Genomic DNA, 20,420 nt, shown 5'->3' with positions numbered 1-20,420 from the left:
TCTTGCCCTAAGATATTCTTCAAATCTTGATCTGAAACTAACCCAAGGTCACCTTGTAACTAAATAAAAAATTGGCTAAAAAAATAATGAATATCACCCATAAGTACGATCCTCCTTTAAAAAACCACCTATATGAACTCAAACGGTCAACAATTACTTTAAAACAAAGATGAGAAGGTAAGGCGGCAGGGAAACTAGATTAATGGAAATGGAATAACCAGAACAGAAATAAGGAGAATGTTCATGCATTGTGAAGACTGTAACAATGTCACTGAACAACTTGTGTAGGAATTGTTGAATGGGAACCTAAACTGCTATGTAAATCTTTACTGAAAACACAAGAAAATATTGTTTGAAAAATAGAAACAAAGAACCTTCCCTCTTGCTTCTGAACATGGAAGCCTGAGAAATCTCAGCAAAATGCCCAGTGTCTGAAAATAACAAGAAAGCCTCCCTTTCACTGATTTGGGAATATCAGCTGCTCCTGAATTCCTTCTTGCCCCAGAGAAACAGTGTTTAACCCTGGGACCCAAAGGCCAGGCTCCCCTCTGGACACAGCTCCAGGATTAAACTGGGGCAATCAAGACTTCCTCTCCTTCCCTTTCATCTGAAGGAAGGGGGAGGGAAAGGCTGGGTATGTGAGGGATGGAAGGGGGCAGTGGTGACACAAGCTTGGATGATGAAAACCCTCGGAGCCTAGAATGGAGAGGGAGGTGCCACATGGTGCAGGAGAGGACCAAATTCAGGACTATCCCCTACTATAGGGGACAACTGTCAGGAGAGGGCAGTATAGAGCTTCATCTAGTCTTCTGTATCTTAGAGCTAGACACAAAGCAAGTGTGCCAAACTTGACTTTCTTCTTCCCCAGACACGTAAGCTGAGACCACCAAGAAAGCCCTCCATCTTGTCCTCTTCTGTACAGTCAGTTCAACAAGGGGTACCCCGAAGTCCCCAGATTTCCTCTGGTCCCACTAAAAATGCAGGGATCGCTACAGCAGCCACAGAAAAAGAGACTGGAGCACCAGATTTATGGTAGGTAATAAGATTTACTGAAAACGTCTCGGCCACATTCAGTACTGGTTTGGTGGATACATCAGAAAGAGGTTGCATAACATTAGGCAGGTGGAGGAGCTGGGAGGAGGATACGTGGGCACGTGTACGCAGGTGAGCCTGTGTTGGGGGGATGCTGTCCAAAGTGTGTGTGTGTGTTTAAGCAAGAAAATGAACCAGAAAATGAAATGTATTTTATCCCACTGCACATTGCAAAAGTCTCACGCCAAAAAAGCTAGACTTTCCTCTACCCATGGCATCAAAAGGGAGTAAAAAATGATTGGATCACCCAGATTATAAATAAGGTTATTTGTTTCTCAAAAATCCCTATTAAAACATTAAATATCAGCTCTTTTGGGGAGAAATACATTCATTTCAGGGAGACCTCAGGAGAGCGACCATCCTTTTGCTCCATCCAACCTGGTGGGGGAGGGAAAGCCCCAGAGGGTCCTGAGGGTTCCCTCAAGTAAAGCCAGGTAGCTACTCATATCCTGCCACTGAAGGAAGTGGCCAATGCACAATTTACAAATGAAACGGCAAGTCCATTAAATTAAACCCAATGGAAAACACACGTGATCAGTCCTGTCATTCACAGCCCCAGGCATGGGAGAGACGGGGTGGGGGGAAGGAGGGAGGGCCAACTGTGGGGGCTGGAAGTCGGGGTGGGAAGACGTGTTAGGGCAGATGGATGGAAAGCCTCCTCCTGGTGGGAGCCCCAGTTCCTCCAGTAGAGTGTGCAATGGTGGTGCGTAGAACAGCGAGGCGGGGTGGGCTGTTGGCTCCACCACAGGCTCCTGGGTGCATTGCTCTGGGCCCTCCCCCACATTTGGGATATGATTGGAAGTGGGATGTAGCACCTTCTACAACCCCTGGCTTCACATTGGTCTGGATAAATCTTTCCAATGTTTCTTCTGCCTTCTCTGAAGGAGAGAATAAAGAAGGGAGGCTGCAGGCTTATGGAATCAGCTTGGGAGCAGAGGGACGGCCATGGTGGACCTCAGGGGTGGAAAGACTCCAAGCTAACCTGGCTTCACCCTCTCTGAAGATCAGCAGAGGGCTGGGCAGCTGAGGAGCACAACTGAGGGCTGGGACACCCTGGGTGAGACACCATTGTCCTGTTGTTACATGAGGTGAGTTCTGTGAATGTCTAGGGCCGCCTTCATATGGCTACCAACCCAGGTTCTGCCATCTCCTGGGGCCCTGGAACCAACCCAAATAAAGGGACTTCTCTTAGCTTCCTACAGTCTGAGCTCACCAGCTTGCAGTCTGTTTCCAGGAGAGAGAGAAGGAGGTTCTGTTGGTTCCCATCTCTCTCTGCCATGTCCATGGTTGTCAGTACCCAGAAACAGGGGTCTTGGAGGAATCAGCTGGAGCCTGTGGAATCCAGGTCCCACTCTGACCTCCAAGATGTGATGCCTTCAGCCCATCCCCCTCCTCCAGCCATTGATTATGCTTTTAGGCTCCCTTCAGCCCTCGAATGTCTCTCAAAGGAGCTGAAAATCTTCTGGGGGTGGAACCCAGGTCCTTTTGTCTCCCCCTTTCTTCCTAGTTCTGTCTCCAGCAAAGGCTTACTCTGCAAACAGCACCAATCCGCCTTACAGTGCAGGGCTTGTAAACAAGTCAAGTCCTTCAGTGGGGGTGCCTGTGGGTGCCCTTTATCATCAGGGATTGGGTGAGTCCAGATCTCATTCCTGTCTTTCCATACTGCTTGACTGGCCCTGCCAAATGAAGTCCTTGGCAGTTCTAGGGAAGTAGAGTTGGGGTTCTCATTGAAGCTTGGTGGTTGGGAAGGAGCAGGATGTCTCCTCTGCATTTCTTCAAGCTGCTGATTGTGGGAGGCTAGGGCCCAACTTCCTCCAGTGCTGCCTGCCCATGTCCCCCTCCCCCCACCCTGAAGCCCTTCTGACGACACTCCTCTCCTGCTCGGTGATCGGTGCCATCTGGGCTGCCTGACTACTCCAGGGAGTCACTGTGTTCCAAGCCCAGGTCGCTGACATTCGTCGTCTGCAGCTCATCTGCCTCCTCTTCCAGTTCTTCCTCCTCCTCCTCTTCCATCTCATCTTCATCCTCTTCTTCCGTCCCATCCAATGAGTCATCGTGTGCAGCCATCATAGCCTGCTGCATGGCCATGGTGGCATTGTCAGAGGACAGGGACTGTAGGTTGTCCAAGTTGATGGAGCCTACATGAGAGAAAATAGCAAAAGTCAGGATAGCAGGGGCCCAGTCAAGCCCAGGAGCCTCAGTGTTGGACCATGTTGGAATGGAATGGCTCAAGGGGTGGTGAGCCCTTGTTTCTAAATGTTCCTAAGCCAACCATGGACAATTCCCTGGTATGAAGCCCCCATCCATTCACTCTCTGCCACTCTCTGCCCCATCCCAAGCAGCAGCAATCCTAGCTACCATTTACCAAGCATCTTCTATATAAATACGTTAAGCACTTATGACTTCCTAAATCTCCCGTAAGGCAGGTATTATTGTCCCCATTGTAAAGAAGAGGGAATTGAGTCCCTGAAATAACAGAGTTGGGATTCTCTCTCAAGTTGGTCTAGTACCAAATCTGTTCGTTTCCATTATTCTGTGTAATAATTCCATTATCATTCCCACCACATAGGAACCTGTACACAACTAGAGAAACACACATACGTGCAGAGGTATGCTAGCACACAAACACGCCCTCCCCACTTCCCACACGGAGCTATCTTCACATGACAAGCTATAAAACGTCTGGCTCATTGAATTATTCATTGTGCACTAGGCGATCGGCAATTAGAAAAGGGTGTGATGTAGAAGCTGGGAAAACAAAGCTCTCCCTGGCCTCCGTTCACAAGCCAGCTGCTTGCCTTGGTATTTATAGATGGCCTTGGCTCTTAAAGAGCTGTTCAGACACCGAAAGGTGATGAGGAACTTGGGGGCAAGTGTGGGAGTGAGGAGAGGCTCTGCTGAGCAGTCATTGGCTCAGAAGACCACCCACTCCCACTCATTTTGTGACGCTGCTTTTGGCTTGTTAAAGTATGGACAAAATAGCCCCTTCCCCAAGGCATATGAACATCTTTGATGGGGATCAGGTAGGGATAATTATCATGACAGAGTTCGAGCTGGGACTCAGCTGAGTAGATGTTCAGCCCTTGAATCTTTGCACAACCTATATGGAAGGAGCGCCAGAAGGCCTCCCACTCAACCTCTGTCTAGAGTACACTCAGCCCCAGTTCTTACCATCGGGGTTCGTTCCTGGGGCCCCACCCTGCTGCTGCAGCACCCCCGCAGCAATGGAGTTGGGCCAGAATCTTTGGGTGGGTCGGTGCTGCGACTTGATCTTCTTGGCTTTGGGGGCAGGGTCTGGGTTGCTGGCATCAAGCATGGGTTGCAGGATGCGTCTCCGGGCGTTGATGAACCTGCGCAGGGTTAAAGGCGGAGACCTGGTTAATTACCAATGGGGTGGTGATGGTGGGACAGGGCATACAGGGTGGGGAGGTAGGGAATGAGTGCAGAGAAGGCTAATCCGTTTTCAGACTCTCTATTAATCTATTACACAGACCAGACTGGGGTTCAGACCTAGGGTATAAAAGCCCAGCAAGGAGAAGAGCCCTGGGCACTAGGCACTCATGAAATCAGCTTGGTGACCTCCAAGTCGCGAGGGAAGGAGGCATGGGGAGGGCTCAGAACTCTGCTCCAGATCCACCAGGAGTGAACAGAGGTGGGAAGAGCCCTAGCCACAGGCGCCAACTTCTGACTTCTCTTCAGGGGGTTGAGGAATCAGTTAAGGGCCTGCTCTTGGGTCCACTCCCATCCAGCCAGGCTGGGTTCTCTGAGCTTTCTTCTCTCTATGACAGTCCAGCCAGACAGCCGAAATCCCTGTGGGGTCTAAAGGGCCGACCTTTCCTCCTTCCTCCCACTCCAGCTTTGAAGAATGTTTTAGTTTGAGTTCAGTCCACACTGTGGGGAGGGTGGACAAGATGACCGTTGGCAGCCCCACCAATCCATTGATGCAGGCAATCCTGTCTAGTGCTGCAGTGCAGGTGGGGCCGAGTTTTCTATTCAGCAAGAAACTTCCAGTGAGGTTCTGACACAATTCCCCAGCAGAGGGTGCTGAGAAGCTGTAGATGAAGCCACAGGTGCCTATGTGGATTCTGGCTTTTTGCTTCTAGCCCAAATGGCAGGACTGGTGTGGTAGCTGGGCTGGGACTGAGGCTGGGCTGGGACTGAGGCAGGACTGGGCAAGCTAGTCTCCTCTCCCTGCTGTGCCATTCCTCTGCCAAGCATGTGACCCCAGGGTCTGAGAGCCTTTGGGCAGGTGATGCTAACTCACCAGTTATTTACTTGAAGGAGGGTGAGGTTTGTCTGGGCTGCGATCTGCCTCTTCTCATCCTCCGTGGGGTAGGGGTGCTGAAATGAGAGGTGAAGGGCTAATGAGGGGTGGACATACCATCATGGACACAGGCAACTAGAGCGGTGTGAGAACCAAAACTGGGGAAAGTTCGTTCCTAAAGAGAATAGATTTAGGGCTTGGAGGGAGGCTGCCCCAAGCCCTGACTCCACACCCAGGCCTACCCGACCTTACCAGCCCTCTACAATGGGGGCAGTGGACCAAGGTGGTTTCCCAAGATTGAGTACAGTTTAATATTTATGGTTTCTAAGATATTTGCACGGCTTTCTCACTTGGTCCTCACAGCTATCTCACCAGTGGCAATATAGTTAGTGTGAGGATTCGTTATGGCCTCAAAGTCCACAGGCTATCAGAAGCAAGGTAAATGGAGTGTACAAACCAATTCAATTTAAATTACCTGATATTTATTGAATACCTACTATGCACCCAGATTTATGTTAGGCATTCCTAGGGGACAGAAGATAACTAAAATGGTAACTACTATTTGTATAGTACTTTATAACCTGTAAAATGTTTTCATGTACTCAATTTCATTTAATAAAGCATACCCCTGAAACTATATAAGATAGGCAGGTAGGAATAACAATATCCGCACTTTACAGAAGAAGAAACTGAATGACTAATCCAGTGTCACCCAGATGGTAGCACCCAGATTGGGACTCAGTTCTTCTGATCTTCGCCAGCCTTCCTCCTATTACTTCATGCGAGGCAGACCAAGGCTAAGTCAGTGCCTTTGTGGAGATGAGTGATTAAGTGCTGAAGGTGTCTACTGTGGTCTCCAGTATACTTCAGTCCATATGTTGGTTACATGTTAGTCTCCCTCCCACAGGCTGCACCTCATGAAAGCAAAAATTAAAGAAACAAACAAAAAAACTAAACCCGTTTCTGTCAAGTCAATTCCAACTCACAGCCACCCTGTAGGACAGAGGAGAACTGCCCCATAAGGTTTCCAAGAAGCAGCTGGTAGATTGGAACTGCTGACCTTTTGGTTAGCAGTCTGACCTCTTAACCACTGCGCCACCAGGGCTCTGAGAGCAGAGATTAAAAATTACGTCCTATTAATTTCTGTATCCCTGATGTCTTCCACACAATAAATGTGCAAATGACTGCTTTGTGAAAGACAGCATAAATAAAGCGACAGACACTGCAGTTGGGGTAATAAGTGCTCTAGAAGGTTAGAAGAGGGAGAGACTGGTGTTGGCCTGGGTGGTGGGGAAAGATCAACAGGTCACATTAAAGGATGGGCAAGTTTTGGATGACAGTGGGAAGAGGGTTCTGTGGCTAAGAGCCAGAATGTGAGGAGTAATTAAATCCCCACGTTCCCACTTCTCCATCATCTCTGACCCCAGCCATACACACGGCACTTTCTCTCTCTGGCCCTAGCCACCTGGAACTAGGCAGATCTCACAGCTTTTAAAATGCACTGTCCCTCAGGCTGCCAAACAGGCTGAAGCAAGCCATGTGTTAGGGAGTCACATGACACCGCAAACCTCTGACTGCTGGCCACTGATTTGAGGCTTTCCCACTACCTCTTCAGAATGGATGCCAGTCACAAGCTTGGGGGACTTCCCTGGGTCCCCTCACTTTCACCTGCTGGCTCCCCCTACTGCTTTGAGTATGATAATTCACTGGAAAGACTCATGGAACTCACAGAAAACACTATATTTATGATTATAGGTTCATTATAGCAAAAGGATACAAATCAGGACTGTTATAAGGAAGAGATGCATGGATGAGGTCTGAGAGAGTTCCCAGCACTCTCCCTTTGCCAACCAGGAAGCTCTCTGAGCCTCCATGCTCAGGGCTTTTTCAGCCAGTCGTGATTGAACCCTCACTGCATATGCATGATAGGCTAAATCATGCCTCCTGAGGTTAGTTGACCTTGGCCTATCAAGTGTGCCTTTTCTGGTGTGGCCAGCCCCCACATGTTAGCACAGATCCTCAGGTGTGGCCTGGAGATTTCAGATAAAGGCTCCTCAATTACTCCCAGGGTTACTTCACAGGAATCAAGGCCAAAGGCCAAATTTGTTTTCCATTACCACACAAGGGTCCTTCCCATGGGGTGGGGAGCCGCATAACTGGGCCTATGCCTCCTTTTTTTAATATGTAATTTATTTTTGTTGTTGTTGTTGAGAATATACACAGTAAAAACATACACCAGTTCAAGTCTCAACCTGTACATTTCAGTGACATTGACCATGTTCTTCTAGTTGTGCAACCATTCTCACCCTCCTTTTCTGAGTTGTTCCTCCTCCATTAACATAAACTCGCTGCCCCCTAAGGTTTCTAATATTTCGAGTTGCTGTTGTCTGTTTGATCTCGTGTAGATAGATCTTAAATGAGCATATTGCTCAGGGAAGACAACCTTTATTAGTTAAGCTAAACTATTGTTTGCTTTTAAGAAGACTTCAGGGGATATTTTTGGTTTAAGATTTAAAGAACCTCTCAGGAATATAGTAGCAGGGGTTTATCCAGCCTTCACAGCTCTGGAAAATCCAGATTCCATGAGAATTTGAAATTCTATTCTGCATTTCCTCCCTTTTGATCAGGATTCTTCTATAACACCTTTGATCAAAATATTCAGTAATAGTAGCTGGGCACCATCCAGCTCTTCTGGTCTCATGCCAAAGGAAGCAGTTGTTCATGGAGGCAATTAGCCACACATTCCATTTCCTCCTCCTATTCCTGACTCTCCTTCTTCTGTTGCTCCAGGCGAATACAGACCAATTGTTGGGCCTTGGATGGCCCTTTGCAAGCCTTTAAGACCCCAGGCAGTATGCATTGAAGTAGGATATAGAACAAAGGCACTAAACATGTTATTAGGCCAATTAACTAGGATGTCCCATGAAACTATGACCCTAAACCTTCAAACCAAGGAACCAAATTCCATGAGGTGTTTTGTTGTATATAAGTAGCCTCAGTAAAAAAGTAGCCTCAGTAGCTACTCTATATTATTTAAAAAATTTTTTGTCATTGTTGTAAATGTATATATCGCACAACTTGTGCCAATTCAACTTTTTACAGGTATACAACTTATTAACAGCAATTTCATTAGTTGGCTGTGCAGCTCTATCTTAATCAACGCGATTTTTTAAAATTGTGTGTTAGGGGAAATCTTACATAGCAAATTAGTTTCCCATTCAATAGTTGGTACGCTAAGTGTTCCATGACATTAGTTCCATTCCCCACAAAGTGCCTGCCCTCCCCCCATTTCTGTCCTAGGCTCTCCATTTCCTTTCATCCTGAACTGCTACCTTAATCAATGTAATTTTGAGTCTATGGCTCTTTGTGTCTTTCCCAGGCCTCAGCACTGTCCCTGACACCTGGTGGGCACATAATAAAGGTGTGGTGAGTGTCCTACTGTGTCTGAGATTTGTCCTGGAAGCTGGGGGAGATTTGGGGTTTCAGATGGCAGAGAATCAACATGCCCAGATCTCTCAGGCCAGGATTATTCCTTATGCTCAGGAAAGCACTAGAAAGTGGTGCTTGGGCTTTATAATCAGACCGGGACTCAGATTCCGGCTCTATCATGACGAGCTGTGAGATCCCACGCACGTCACTTAACCCTACATCTTAAAGTCCTCTAATGATCAAACGAAATAATATTTGTAAACTGCTTGATGAAAAGGTTGCTCTTAACGCCATTGTGATTGGATGAAACCTGCGAGGTCCTTAAAGCTCTCCGAGGAAAGAGTTTGAGATCAACAGCCTTGGTGGTACTCTCATCATCAGTGACAGAGGGAAGCAACCCCTTCAGTTGGCCTAAGCAGCCCCTGACCAAGGCAGTCAGGGTCATGTGTTGTTTTATTTCACACCTCTGACCCTGGCCGCCGGGCTGGGCAGTGGGACTTGGGGGTTCATACAATATTAAGGTTCTAACAAGGAGGAAAGCACATCAAAGTCACAGGAGCCAATTTCATCCAAACTGGGAAGAAGCAGCAGGAAACTGGGAGGAGACATTGCAGGCCCCAAGGGGCAGAGGAGGCACACCTCTGTAGTTCTGACACTGGCTTCTTGGATTCTACCTTCCCCTGTCCATTGTAAGAAGCCAAGCAGCCACCTTCTCTGGGACCAGCTGGTCTGTGAACACAGCAAAAACATGGCGGCTTTTGGCCTTCTTGGGCTTCACTGGGCCCTTTCGTGCCCTCATTCCCTTGCACAGGCTATCCTCTCCACTTGAATGCTCTTTCTCCCAGCTTCCTATTGCCTGCGTTTCTGAGCTTCTATGAAGACCTGCTCAGGGATCAAATCTGTAAGGTCTTCCCCAACTCCCTGAGGCTAAAGTAGTCACTACTACATTTCAGTAATTGCATTTAGCCCACTTGATGGTACAGTCCATGGGTAACGCAAATGGTTAAGCACTCAGCTACCAATCAAAATATTGGCAGTTCCAATCCACCCAGAGGTGCCTTGGAAGAAAGGCCTGGCAGTCTACTTCTGAAAAAATCAGACATTGAAAACCCTGTGGAGTACAGTTCTACTTTGACACACATGGGGTTGCCATAAATTGGGATCAACTCAACAGCAACTGGTTTGGTTTTGGTATGGCAATGTATACCTCCCCACTAGACTGTGAACTGCTTTAAGGCAGGGATCCAGCCTTATTAGACACTGCATCTCTAGCGTCCAGACCAGTGACAGGCGAAGAGTCAACATTCAATATTCATGAGTGGAACAGATGGTAAACTAACACAAGAAGACTACGGCAGACTTGTTTGCTGAGCACAGAAGGCTGGCCTTGCCAACTGTGCCAATACAATGCACCAATATTGGGCATCTGCTGCATCCAGAGCCAGCAAGTGGAAGTTGCCTGACCTTAAGAGCTCACAGCTTAGATGGAAAGGCCAAAGACAAAGGACAAAAACTCCATTAAAGGGCTGTCTGTGCTAAATACCCAATGGATGGTAAGAGAAGGGTGAGGTGGGCTGGACTGGTCAGGGAAGGCTTCCCTAGGCAATTGGGACTTGAGCTGGATTTTAAAGAATGGCCAAAGCATTCTAGTAGAGAGGAGGGGATGGGCATTCCAGGCAGATGCCTTATGCTAGGACTTACATTTTAGCCAGGCTGATGAAGATCTTTTCACCTTTAAAAGCTTCCAGCCTCCCTTGGATGGATAATGTTTGCTATCTCTCAGGGGCTTCCCTTCTTCTAGTAGATATCATAAATGTATAGGTTAACATGCAACCATTTAATGGAGAGGGGTAAAAGGTGTCACCAAAATTGTCTGGTTGTTCTCTTCAGTGTAAGTCCCCACTATCCATCTACGCCTCCCGGAACCAGTATCTCAGGAGGCACATGGTGGAGGCCATAGGGGGAGCAGCAGCTTTCGGCCCAGCTTCGGGGACAGGTGTGTCGGCCAGAACATTCTTGACACCATATCTGAATGCTTGTGGGAGCAGTCCAGCTGGTACATGCCTCAGACCAGATGATTCCTGAGGACAGTGTCAAAATAGTCCTCACCCTGGACAGACCTCCATTTAGTCAGTGCTACTTTTAGTACAATTGGCACGGCTCAGGGCCAAGTATGAGAAGAGGAGTCAGATGAGATCATGGTAAGCCATGAAGCCATGGTAGCCACTCTGTGATCACTACTTGGAGGAACTCTGAATGTGGAAGGAAAGGGCCCAGACAACAGCTCTCTGGAAGCAGATAATTCTTCCCTGAAGAAGAGTACAGAAGGGACCAGAAAATTACAGATCCTTTTGCGGGTCAGCATGGAGCCTCAGATGATTGGGCGGTGTGGTCTAAGGGTTAAGAGCATGGCCTTTGGAGGTGGGTCCAAGCACTGTACCCACTACTTACCAGCTGTGTGACCTTAGTAATTCATTATTTGCTGTTTCCAATTCTTAATTTGCTTGGCTTAAAATGAGAATAATAAAATCGTGCCTGCTTCTTAGTGTTTGGGGCCGACTGCATGAGATAGTACTCCATTGACTTCCACATCACACACTTGAATATTCAAAGTCTCCAGAGAACGGAATTGGAGTACTTACATTAAGTCGGTCTCGTTGCACCATAGTTGCCCTCGGCAAGTTCCTCTGAAACCTAACCTAAACTCTTTCCCACCTCTTTCTGGCACGTGCCCTTATAGCCCTGTAACTCAAGTCTTATCTCAGCTGAACTGAAGCTTAAGGCATCTTTCAGTTTGAAGAGTGGGTTCTGCCCCTGTCCTGGGTCCAAAAGAAGCTTAACCAGGGTGGTCCATAGGTCCCTGGCCTGGCCTGTAGACTGAAGCCCTAACACCACTTCTTTCACCACAAGCCCATCCCGAGATTGTCCTTCCACCTCCTCCCCATCCAGATCCAACCATGAGACCGAGCCAGGTCATCAAGGGACACAACCTATGGGAACCAGCAGCAAGCTGGTGTCAGTAGACCCTGTGCTGCCAGTTGAGTGTGGCTTGGAGCATGACTCGGACAGGTGAACTTTCCTTTCCCATTTTCCTGCCATAACCAGCCCCACACTGGAGGCAACATGCGCCCCTCTACCTTTCTCCTCGCTCCTAACTTCTGTGGGGAGGTGGCCTGCTTCGGGCCACAACTCTGTTGGCATGGTAACACTCTATGATAGACAGGGAACAAGGGAGGCAGCCGAGATTTTAAGGGGTCCTGAGAGAACCACATGCCTTCAAAACGAAGATGTCATCGAGGGTAGGATATGCCCTGATTTTAGAGACGCTAAAATGGAAAAAATGAACCTTTTTAGAATCGACAGAAGTACTATGAGTCACACAGCAATTTCCCTTTCCAACTGTTTTTGCCCTGGCTCAGATTTTCCACTCTTATTTCCTCTCACTTTTACCTTTTAAAAAATTTGTACACACCTTTAAAAAATTTGTGCACACAAAAAAGTACAAAGAACTAAAATGTGAAGCTTGATGTATTATCACAAGGTAAACGCCCATGTAGCCATGACCCGGGTGAAGAAATGGAAAACTACCAGCACCCCAGGAGTCCCTTTCTCTCCCCTCTTGTCACTACCTTCCCCTTCCCCATCCTCCCCTAAGATAACCTGATTTTTATGATAATCACTTTCTTGCTTTTCTTTACGCTTTTATGATCTATGTTACATTCTTAACATTACGGCTTACTTTTGCCTGGTTTTTGAACTTTATGTAAATGGAACCATACAGTATGTGGTATTTCATTTCACGGAAGAAAGGCCTGGTGACCTACTTCGGAAAAATCAGCCATCGAAAACCCTATGGTGCACAGTTCTACTCTGACACACATGGGGTTGCCATGAGTCGGAATTGACTTGCCAGGAAATTAAAAAAAAAATTTCACTCCATATTATGGTTGTGGGATCCATCCACGGCTGTCCTGTGTAACCGTGGTTAATCATTTTCACTGTTCTATGTTTTTTTACCGTTACATGGTTTTTCATGGTAAAAATCTACTGCCCTCCTGTTCTGCACCCTGCTGCAATCTCAAAACGATTTTCTCTCCTGCTGGCTTCTACTTCCATCCCTCCTGCTGGCTTCTACTTCCGTCCCTCCTTCACATTGGAGCTAGATGGCTCTTCTCTCCCCAACTCCCCACCTTAAGCCTAAGAGCTCTGATAGCCTGCCTTACCCAGGACTCCTCACACTTCAGGGATGGCCTGTTTAGTATTTGTGGTCCAACTAGACAGGCTGCACAATCTTTGTATTTGTTTAGTGAATGAACAGGGCCTAAGGGGTAACTGCTCCTTACCACTTCCTTTGTGTGTGTTGGTGGGTGTGGAGATGGATGGGGAGGGCGAGGCCATGTCAGTGATTCAGACTCACCCACTGCCTGCTTACAATAGTGCCGCTCCTGCAGCTGACAGAAGAGGAGAAGGGGAGACTTGAAAGACCAAGGAGGCACACTGCTCAGCTCTCTGAGGAGTCCTGTGCTGTGAGAAGGCAGCAAGAGCATAGACTCTAGAGCCAGACCCCGGTGTGTACCCTGGTCCTGCCTCTTACCGTCTCAGGCATGCCACTCAGTGTTACAAACTAAATTGTGTCCCCGCAAAATACGTGTTGGAATGCTAACCCTCTATACCTGTGGATGCAATCCCATTTGGGAGTAGGTTTTTTTTTGTTGTTGTTATGTTAGTGGGCCGTATCAGTGTAGATTTTGTCGTAAACCTAATCACCTCTGAGTTATAAAAAGAACAGGTTAGAGGAGGAAGCAAGGACAAATGGGGGAGATACCTCTATCGGATGATGATGGAGGCAGATGAACCAATAAGCCCAGGAATTTCAAGGACTGCCAGCCGCAAGAAGCTGAAATAGGCAAAGAAGGACCTCCCCCTAGAGCCACAGTCTGAATTCTGACTTCTGGTTTCCTGAACTGTGAGAAAATAAATTTCTGTCCTTTAAGCCACCCATTTGTGCATTTCTGTTAGAGCAGCACTGGGAAGCCAAGACACTCAGTTTCCTCATCTGCAAAATGGGGAAATAATCCCAACCCACGTCCACGTTGTAAGGATGAAATGAGTTTATATTGGAAGGGTACTCAGAACCGTGCCTAGCACACTCTGAGTGTTTGTTAAATAAATAAATAACAAATAAGTCTGCAGCTTGACACACATGGCTCCATCTCGTAAAAGCCACAGGTTGTTTCTCTGGCCGAGGGCAGCAGCCTCCAGCAGCCCCTTCTTTAAATGTATAAATGTGCTCCTTTTTCAAATGGGTCTTATTTCTTGGATGCCCTTGACCACTCCAGCTCTCATTCACATCCAGCAGTATGTTTTCTACTCACTGAGTCTCAGGCTTCACAGGAAAGGGCGCCTCTTGAGAGATGCTGTGAGGTTATAAATCTTCCCTGGCCATTTCTCAAGTGGAAGCTTGGAGTGCTGCAGGCTCCCGTGGAGTGTCAAGAGGCTGTGTCCGATCCAGGAGTCTCCAACACACCCTCTCTTCTTAGCTCAGTCCATCCAGCCCTGTGGCTGATGGGCTTATTGTCTTCAAATGTAGACACACAAATCTTGGCTCCTTCCCTGGAGACTGAAACTGCCAAAGTGGCTCAAGCCTGAGAGTATGGCTACTCCAGGGCATGGCTGAAACTCTGTGCCATCCTTCCCAGAAGTCAGAGGGCAGGTTCTGGGGGTTTATTCTCCTATATACCTACAGTGAAGGTGGGTGGGAAAGCACACCCATTTCACAGGCAGGGAATCTGAGGCCTAATGCCTCTCTGGTACAGAGTGATGAATGGAGGAGCCAAGAGCCCAGCTGGCCTGTCTTCCAGCCTGCTGGTGTGCCTGACACCAAAGCCCTGCACTTATAGCTATTTGAGCCACATCTGGATGAAAACAGCCATGGTAAGTGGCCATGCAAGACTCCAAGCTCCGGAACCAAAAACAAACCTGTTGCCATCAAGTCAATTCCTACTCATAGCGACCCTATAGGACAGAGTAGAATTGCCCCACTGGGTTTCCAAGGAGCGGCTGGTGGATTTGAACGGCCGACCTCTTGGTTAGCAGCGAGCTCTTAACCACTGTACAACCAGGGCTTCAAAAAAAAAAAAAAAGTAAAGGTGTAAATAAGGGTGAAGAGGTTTTCTTGATCAGATTGGAGGGAGAGGTTAACCCCTGTAGCCAGTGTTATGGATTGAATTATGTCCCCCCAAAATATGTGTTGTAAATCCTAACCTCTATGCCTGTGCTCATCACTTCGAGGTCTAAGGATCAACTGATCCAACGTGCCTGGGGTTATAACCCATTAGGGAATCAGTTGTTTTTGTTATGTTAATGAGACAGGATTAGTGTAGGGTGCATCTTGAGTCAATCTCTTTGGAGATATAAAAGAGATTAAATAAGCAGCAGAGCAGAGATGGGGGAAGACAGATGCCAAGCCACACGGAGATCTCCAAGGAACCAGGAAACTAGCTAAAGAGACAAGGACCTTCCCCCAGAGCCAACAGAGATAGAAAGCCTTCCCGTAGGGCTGGCACCCTGAATTTGAACTTCTAGCCTCCTACACTGTGAGAAAATAAATTTCCGTGTGTTAAAGGCACTCACTTCTGGTATTTCTGTTATAGCAACACTAGATGACTAAGACAGAATGTGGTATGGGGGTGAGGTGCTGCTCTAACAAATACCTAAAATGTGGACGTGGTTTTGGAATTGGGTAATGGGTACAGGCTGAAAGAGTTTTAAGGTGCCTAATAGTAAGTGGTTAAGAGATCAGCTGCTAACCAAAAGGTCGGCAGTTTGAATCCACCAGTCCCTCCTTGGAAACCCAATGAGGCAGTTCTACTCTGTCCTATAAGGGTCGCTATGAGCTGGAATTGACTCTATGGCAACGGTTTTTTTTTTTTAATAATAGTAACACTTGCTCTTGAACACAGAGTAACCAAAGTGAAAGGAAGAAATGATGAAAGAGCTGAACAGAAGATTTCAAATGGCAATTCGAGAAGACAAAGTAAAGTATTATAATGAAATGTGCAAAGACCTAGAATTAGAAAACCAAAGTGAAAGAATGCGCTTGGCATTTCTCAAGCTGAAAGAACTGAAGAGAAAATTCAACCCTCGAGTTGCAACGTTGAACGATTCTACAGGGAAAATATTAAACGATGCAGGAAGCACCAAAAGAAGTTGGAAGGTATATATGGAGTCACTGTACCAAAAAGAATTGGTTGATGTTCGACCGCTTCAGGAGGTAGCCTATGATCAAGAACTGATGGTACTGCAGGAAGAAGTCCAAGCTGCACTGAAGGCATTGGCGAGGAACAAGGCTCCAGGAATTGACAGAATGCTAAGTGAGATGTTTCAACAAATGGATGCAGTGCTGGAAGCGCTCACTCTTCTGTGCCAAGAAATTAGGAAGACAGCTACCTGGTCAACCCACTGCATATTTGTGCCCATTCCAAAGAAAGGTGATCCAACAGAATGTGGATATTATTGAATGATATCATTAATATCACATGGAAGTAAAATTTTGCAGAAGATCATTCAGAAGTGGTTGCAGCAATACATCAACAGGGAACTGCTAGAAATTCAAGGTGGATTCAGAAGAGGATGTGGAACATGGGATATCATGGCTAATGTCAGATGGATCATGGCTGAAAGCAGAGAATACCAGAAAAATGTTTACTGTGTTTTACTGACTATGCAAAGGGCTTTGACTGTGTGAATTATGAACAAATTATGGATAACACTGCGAACAATGGGAATTCCAGAGCACTTAACTGTGCTCATGCAGAACCTGTACATAGATCAAGAGGCAGTCATTAGAACAGAACAAAGGGATATTGAGTGGTTTAAAATCAGGAAATGTGTGTGTCAGGGCTGTAACCTTTCAGCATACTTAATCAATCTGTCTCCTGAGCAAATAATCTGAGAAGCTGGACCATATGAAGAAGAATGCAGCACCAGGGTTGGAGAAAGGCTCATTAACAACCTGCGTTATGCAGATGACACAAACTTGCTTGCTGAAAGTGAAGAGGACTTGAAGCACTTATTGAAGAAGATCAAAGACAGCCTTCAGTATGGATTACGCCTTAACATAAAGAAATCAAAAATCCTCACAACTGGACTAAAAAGCAACATCGTGATAAATGGAGAAAAGATTGACATCAAGGATTTCATTTTACTTGGATCCACGATCAGCACCCACGGAAGCAGCAGTCAAGAAATCAAACGACATATGTCATTGCGCAAATTTGCTGCAAAAGACTTCTTTAAAGTGTGAAAAAACAAAGCTGTCACTTTAAGGGCTAAGGTGTGCCTGACTCAAGCCATTGTGTTTTCAATCGCCTCATATGCATGTGAAAATTGAACAATGAATAAAGAAGACCAAAGAAGAATTGATGCCTTTTAATTATGGTGTTGGCAAAGAATATTGACTATACCCTGGACTGTCAGAAGAATTAACAAATTTGTCTTGGAAGAAGTACAGCCAGAATGCTCCTTAGAAGCAAGGATGGCAAGACTTTATCCCAGGTGCTCTGGACATGTTATCAGGAGGGATCAGTCCCTGGAGAACGACATCATGCTCGGTAAAGTGGAGGGTCATCGAAAATGAGGAAGACTCTGAATGAGATGGATTGACACAGTGGCCGCAACAACGGGCTCAAACATAGCAACAATTGTGAGGATGGGGCAGGACCTGTCAGTGTTTCCTTCTGTTATACACAGGGTCGCCGTGAGTTGGAAGCGACTCGACAGCACCTAACAATAGTAAAAGCCTATATTGCCTTGAAGAGACTGTTGGTAGAATTATGGACAAAAAAGGCAATTCTGGGAGGGCTCAGAAGGAAGAGAGGAGAGCTACAGAAAGTCTCCATGGTCTGAGAGAATACAACAGACTATTGCTAGAAATGTGGACATTAAATGTGTTTCTGACGAGGCTTTAAAAGAAAATGATAAACATGTGATTGGACAATGGAGGAAGGACAATGCTTTTTATGCAGTGGCAAAGAACTTGTCTGAAATATGTTCAAATGTTTGGTGGAAGGTAGAATTTGTAAGTGATGAACTTGGATACCTGACGGATGAGATTTCTAAGCAAGATTTTAAAGGGGTCGTGTGTTTTCCCCTTGCCACTTACAGTAAAATGTGAGAGGGAAGAGATGGACTTAAAAATGAACTGTGCAAAATGAAAACAGAACTTAAAGATTTGGAAAATTCTGTTGTACAAACTTAGGACACATGTCCTACAATGTTCACCAAGAACATGGCTATATAATAGTTTGTTAAAGAGATTAAGCCAGTGACTGGTGGATCTAACCAACTACCACAGCAGAAAACCCATCGACTTGGACTGAAGGAGACAGAGAAAGAAAGAAAGGAAAGAACACTGTCTGCCTCTTGGAATTCTACAGGCAGGAAACAGGCCCAAGGAGCTACATCTGTTGTCCTCCAGGAAAAGCAAAGGACCATCTCTGGAGCAGCTCAGAGATCATCAGAACTGTTGGAAGGAGCACGGAAGCTGGGCTGCATCTGTTTTAAAGGGTGGAGCCACGGCCTCCTAGGTATAAAAGAGCCAGATCTTCACCAAATGGGTTCAGAAGTGTGGGGCTGCTGTTCATGAGTGCCAGGGGAATGGGGCTGCTGCCCAAAGCTGAGAGAGTGGGGCTGCCATGCCCAAGGGGCGGAAGAATGGGGCCTGCTGGGGCCGAGGGGGTGGGTCACCGCTCAGACGGACTAGGAGAATGAGGCTGCCCAAAGCTGAGGAAGCAGAGTTGCCATTCCAGAAGGCCTGGAAGGCAGAGCTGAAGCCAAGGGCCAAGGGAGTTCCACCCAGAATCCAAAGAGCATGGCCAACACCCAGAGTCTGGAGGCCAAGGCCACACTGCCTAAATGGTCTCAGTGAATGAAGGATTCTTCTCAAGCCTTGAGAGCTAATGTAATTTGTTCTGCTGGCTTTTGGACTTGCTTGATGCCTGTTATCCCTTCTTACCCTCCAATTTCTCCCATTTGTTACGGAAATACCGGCCTTGTGCCTGTTCCACCATTTTACTTGGGAACAGATAACTTGTGTTCTAGATTTCACAGGCTCGCAGGTGAAGAGGAATTTTGTCCCTGGATGGAATACACCTAGAGTTTCACCCGTATTTGATTTAGATGATTGAGAAGATGAAATTTTAGACTTGGAGCTGATTTAAGACTTTTGGGATGATGTGATGAGGTGAACGTATTTGGCATGTGCAAGGACATGAATTTTGGGGGGCCAAAGGGTAGGATGTTATAGACTGAATTGTGTCCCCCCAAATAAGTGTAGATCTATGCCTGTGGTTATAACCCCATTTGGGAATGGGCTGTCTTTGTTATGTTACTGAGGTAGGATTAGTGTAGGGTATATCTTGAGTCAATCTCTTTTGAAATATAAAAAGAGATTAAACAAGTGAGCAGATGAAAGATGGGGGAAGATGGAAGCCAAGCCTCCTGGAAATTTCCAAGGAACCAGGAAACAAGCTTAAGAGACAAAGACCTTCCCCCAGAGCCAAAAGAGACAGAAAGTCTTCCCCAGGGCTGGTGCCCTGAAATTCGAACTTCTAGCCTCCTAAGCTGTGAGAAAATGAATTTCTATTTGTTAAAGCCATCTACTTGTGGTATTTTTGTTATACCAGCAGTCAATAACTAAGACAGCAAGAATCATAGTGCCAGTAAGGGGATTCAAGAGGTCACTGGTGATTATTAAGGAGATAATTCTCATCCAAAATGACTCTTCCTTCTGCTCTTCCTACCCAATCCTAAATCCTAGCCATCCTTCAAGGCTCAGCCCAAATCCCAGCTCTTCCACCAAACCTTGTTAACCAACATCTCAGTATTGCACAGAGCCCTAGGGGTCCCTGAGCTTAGCCTCTCCTACAAAGTAGGAGTCCTCTACACAAGGGCTTTTCAGCTGGGGTACCACAAACAAGGTATAGGTGAGCAGAGTTAGTGATGTCCTCAGCCCCAGAGTGACTTGGTAGGGTCTGGGGCACCAAGAGTCCCCTGGATGGTCTCCAGCGGCAAGCAGCCTAGCTGACTTACTATCATTTTCCTGAAAATGCTGGGATGCTTGGCTCTGTAGTGTCACCATCACTCAGTATGGCAGCCCCATTTTCTGATGCTTGGGAAGGGCTTTCTGTTGAACTCAAATTGGCTTCCCTACTGCATTCAACCACGGAGAACAACCTGTCCTCTGAAATTACACAGACGTCAACAGGACTGCCTCCCACCTATAAACAACAGCCACTGCCATTTTTAGCTAACTTTTATTAAATACCTGTAGTGTGTAAGGTACTGTGCTAAGTGCTTGGCATGTATCCTCACTGAATTATCATGGAAAGTATGAGGTAGATGGAGCCCTGGTGCCACAGTGGTTAAGAGCTTGGCTGCTAACCAAAAGGTCAGCAGTTTAAATTCACCGGCCACTCCTTGGAAATCCTATGGGGCAGTTTTACTCTGTCCTATAGGGTCGCTATGAGTCGAAATTGACTCGATGGCTATGGGTTTTCTGGTGTGAGGTAGGCATCATTATTCCCATTTTACATGTAAGAAACTAAGCTTAGAGCAGTTAAAAAAATACTCGCCC

General features: G+C 46.6%; 1 protein-coding gene across 3 annotated transcripts in view; it reads right to left on the bottom strand.

Moving 5' to 3' along the window:
* Positions 1-1,037: 1,037 nt before the first annotated feature.
* PKNOX2 (PBX/knotted 1 homeobox 2) overlaps positions 1,038-20,420 on the bottom strand; it is a 354,889-nt gene continuing 335,506 nt past the window's right edge. For all 3 annotated transcript variants that reach the window (XM_049857337.1, XM_049857336.1, XM_049857338.1), the window contains 3 exons: positions 5,357-5,433; positions 4,264-4,442; positions 1,038-3,230 (listed from right to left, as the gene is read on the bottom strand). In XM_049857337.1, the coding sequence (XP_049713294.1) occupies positions 3,004-3,230; positions 4,264-4,442; positions 5,357-5,433 (483 nt within the window). In that variant the 3' untranslated portion in view covers positions 1,038-3,003. The remainder of the gene's footprint in view (positions 3,231-4,263; positions 4,443-5,356; positions 5,434-20,420) is intronic.

This window comes from Elephas maximus, chromosome 17 (assembly GCF_024166365.1).
Source record: "Elephas maximus indicus isolate mEleMax1 chromosome 17, mEleMax1 primary haplotype, whole genome shotgun sequence".
In the NCBI taxonomy this organism is placed as follows: domain Eukaryota; kingdom Metazoa; phylum Chordata; class Mammalia; order Proboscidea; family Elephantidae; genus Elephas; species Elephas maximus.
This window is presented reverse-complemented; position numbering and strand designations above follow the sequence as displayed.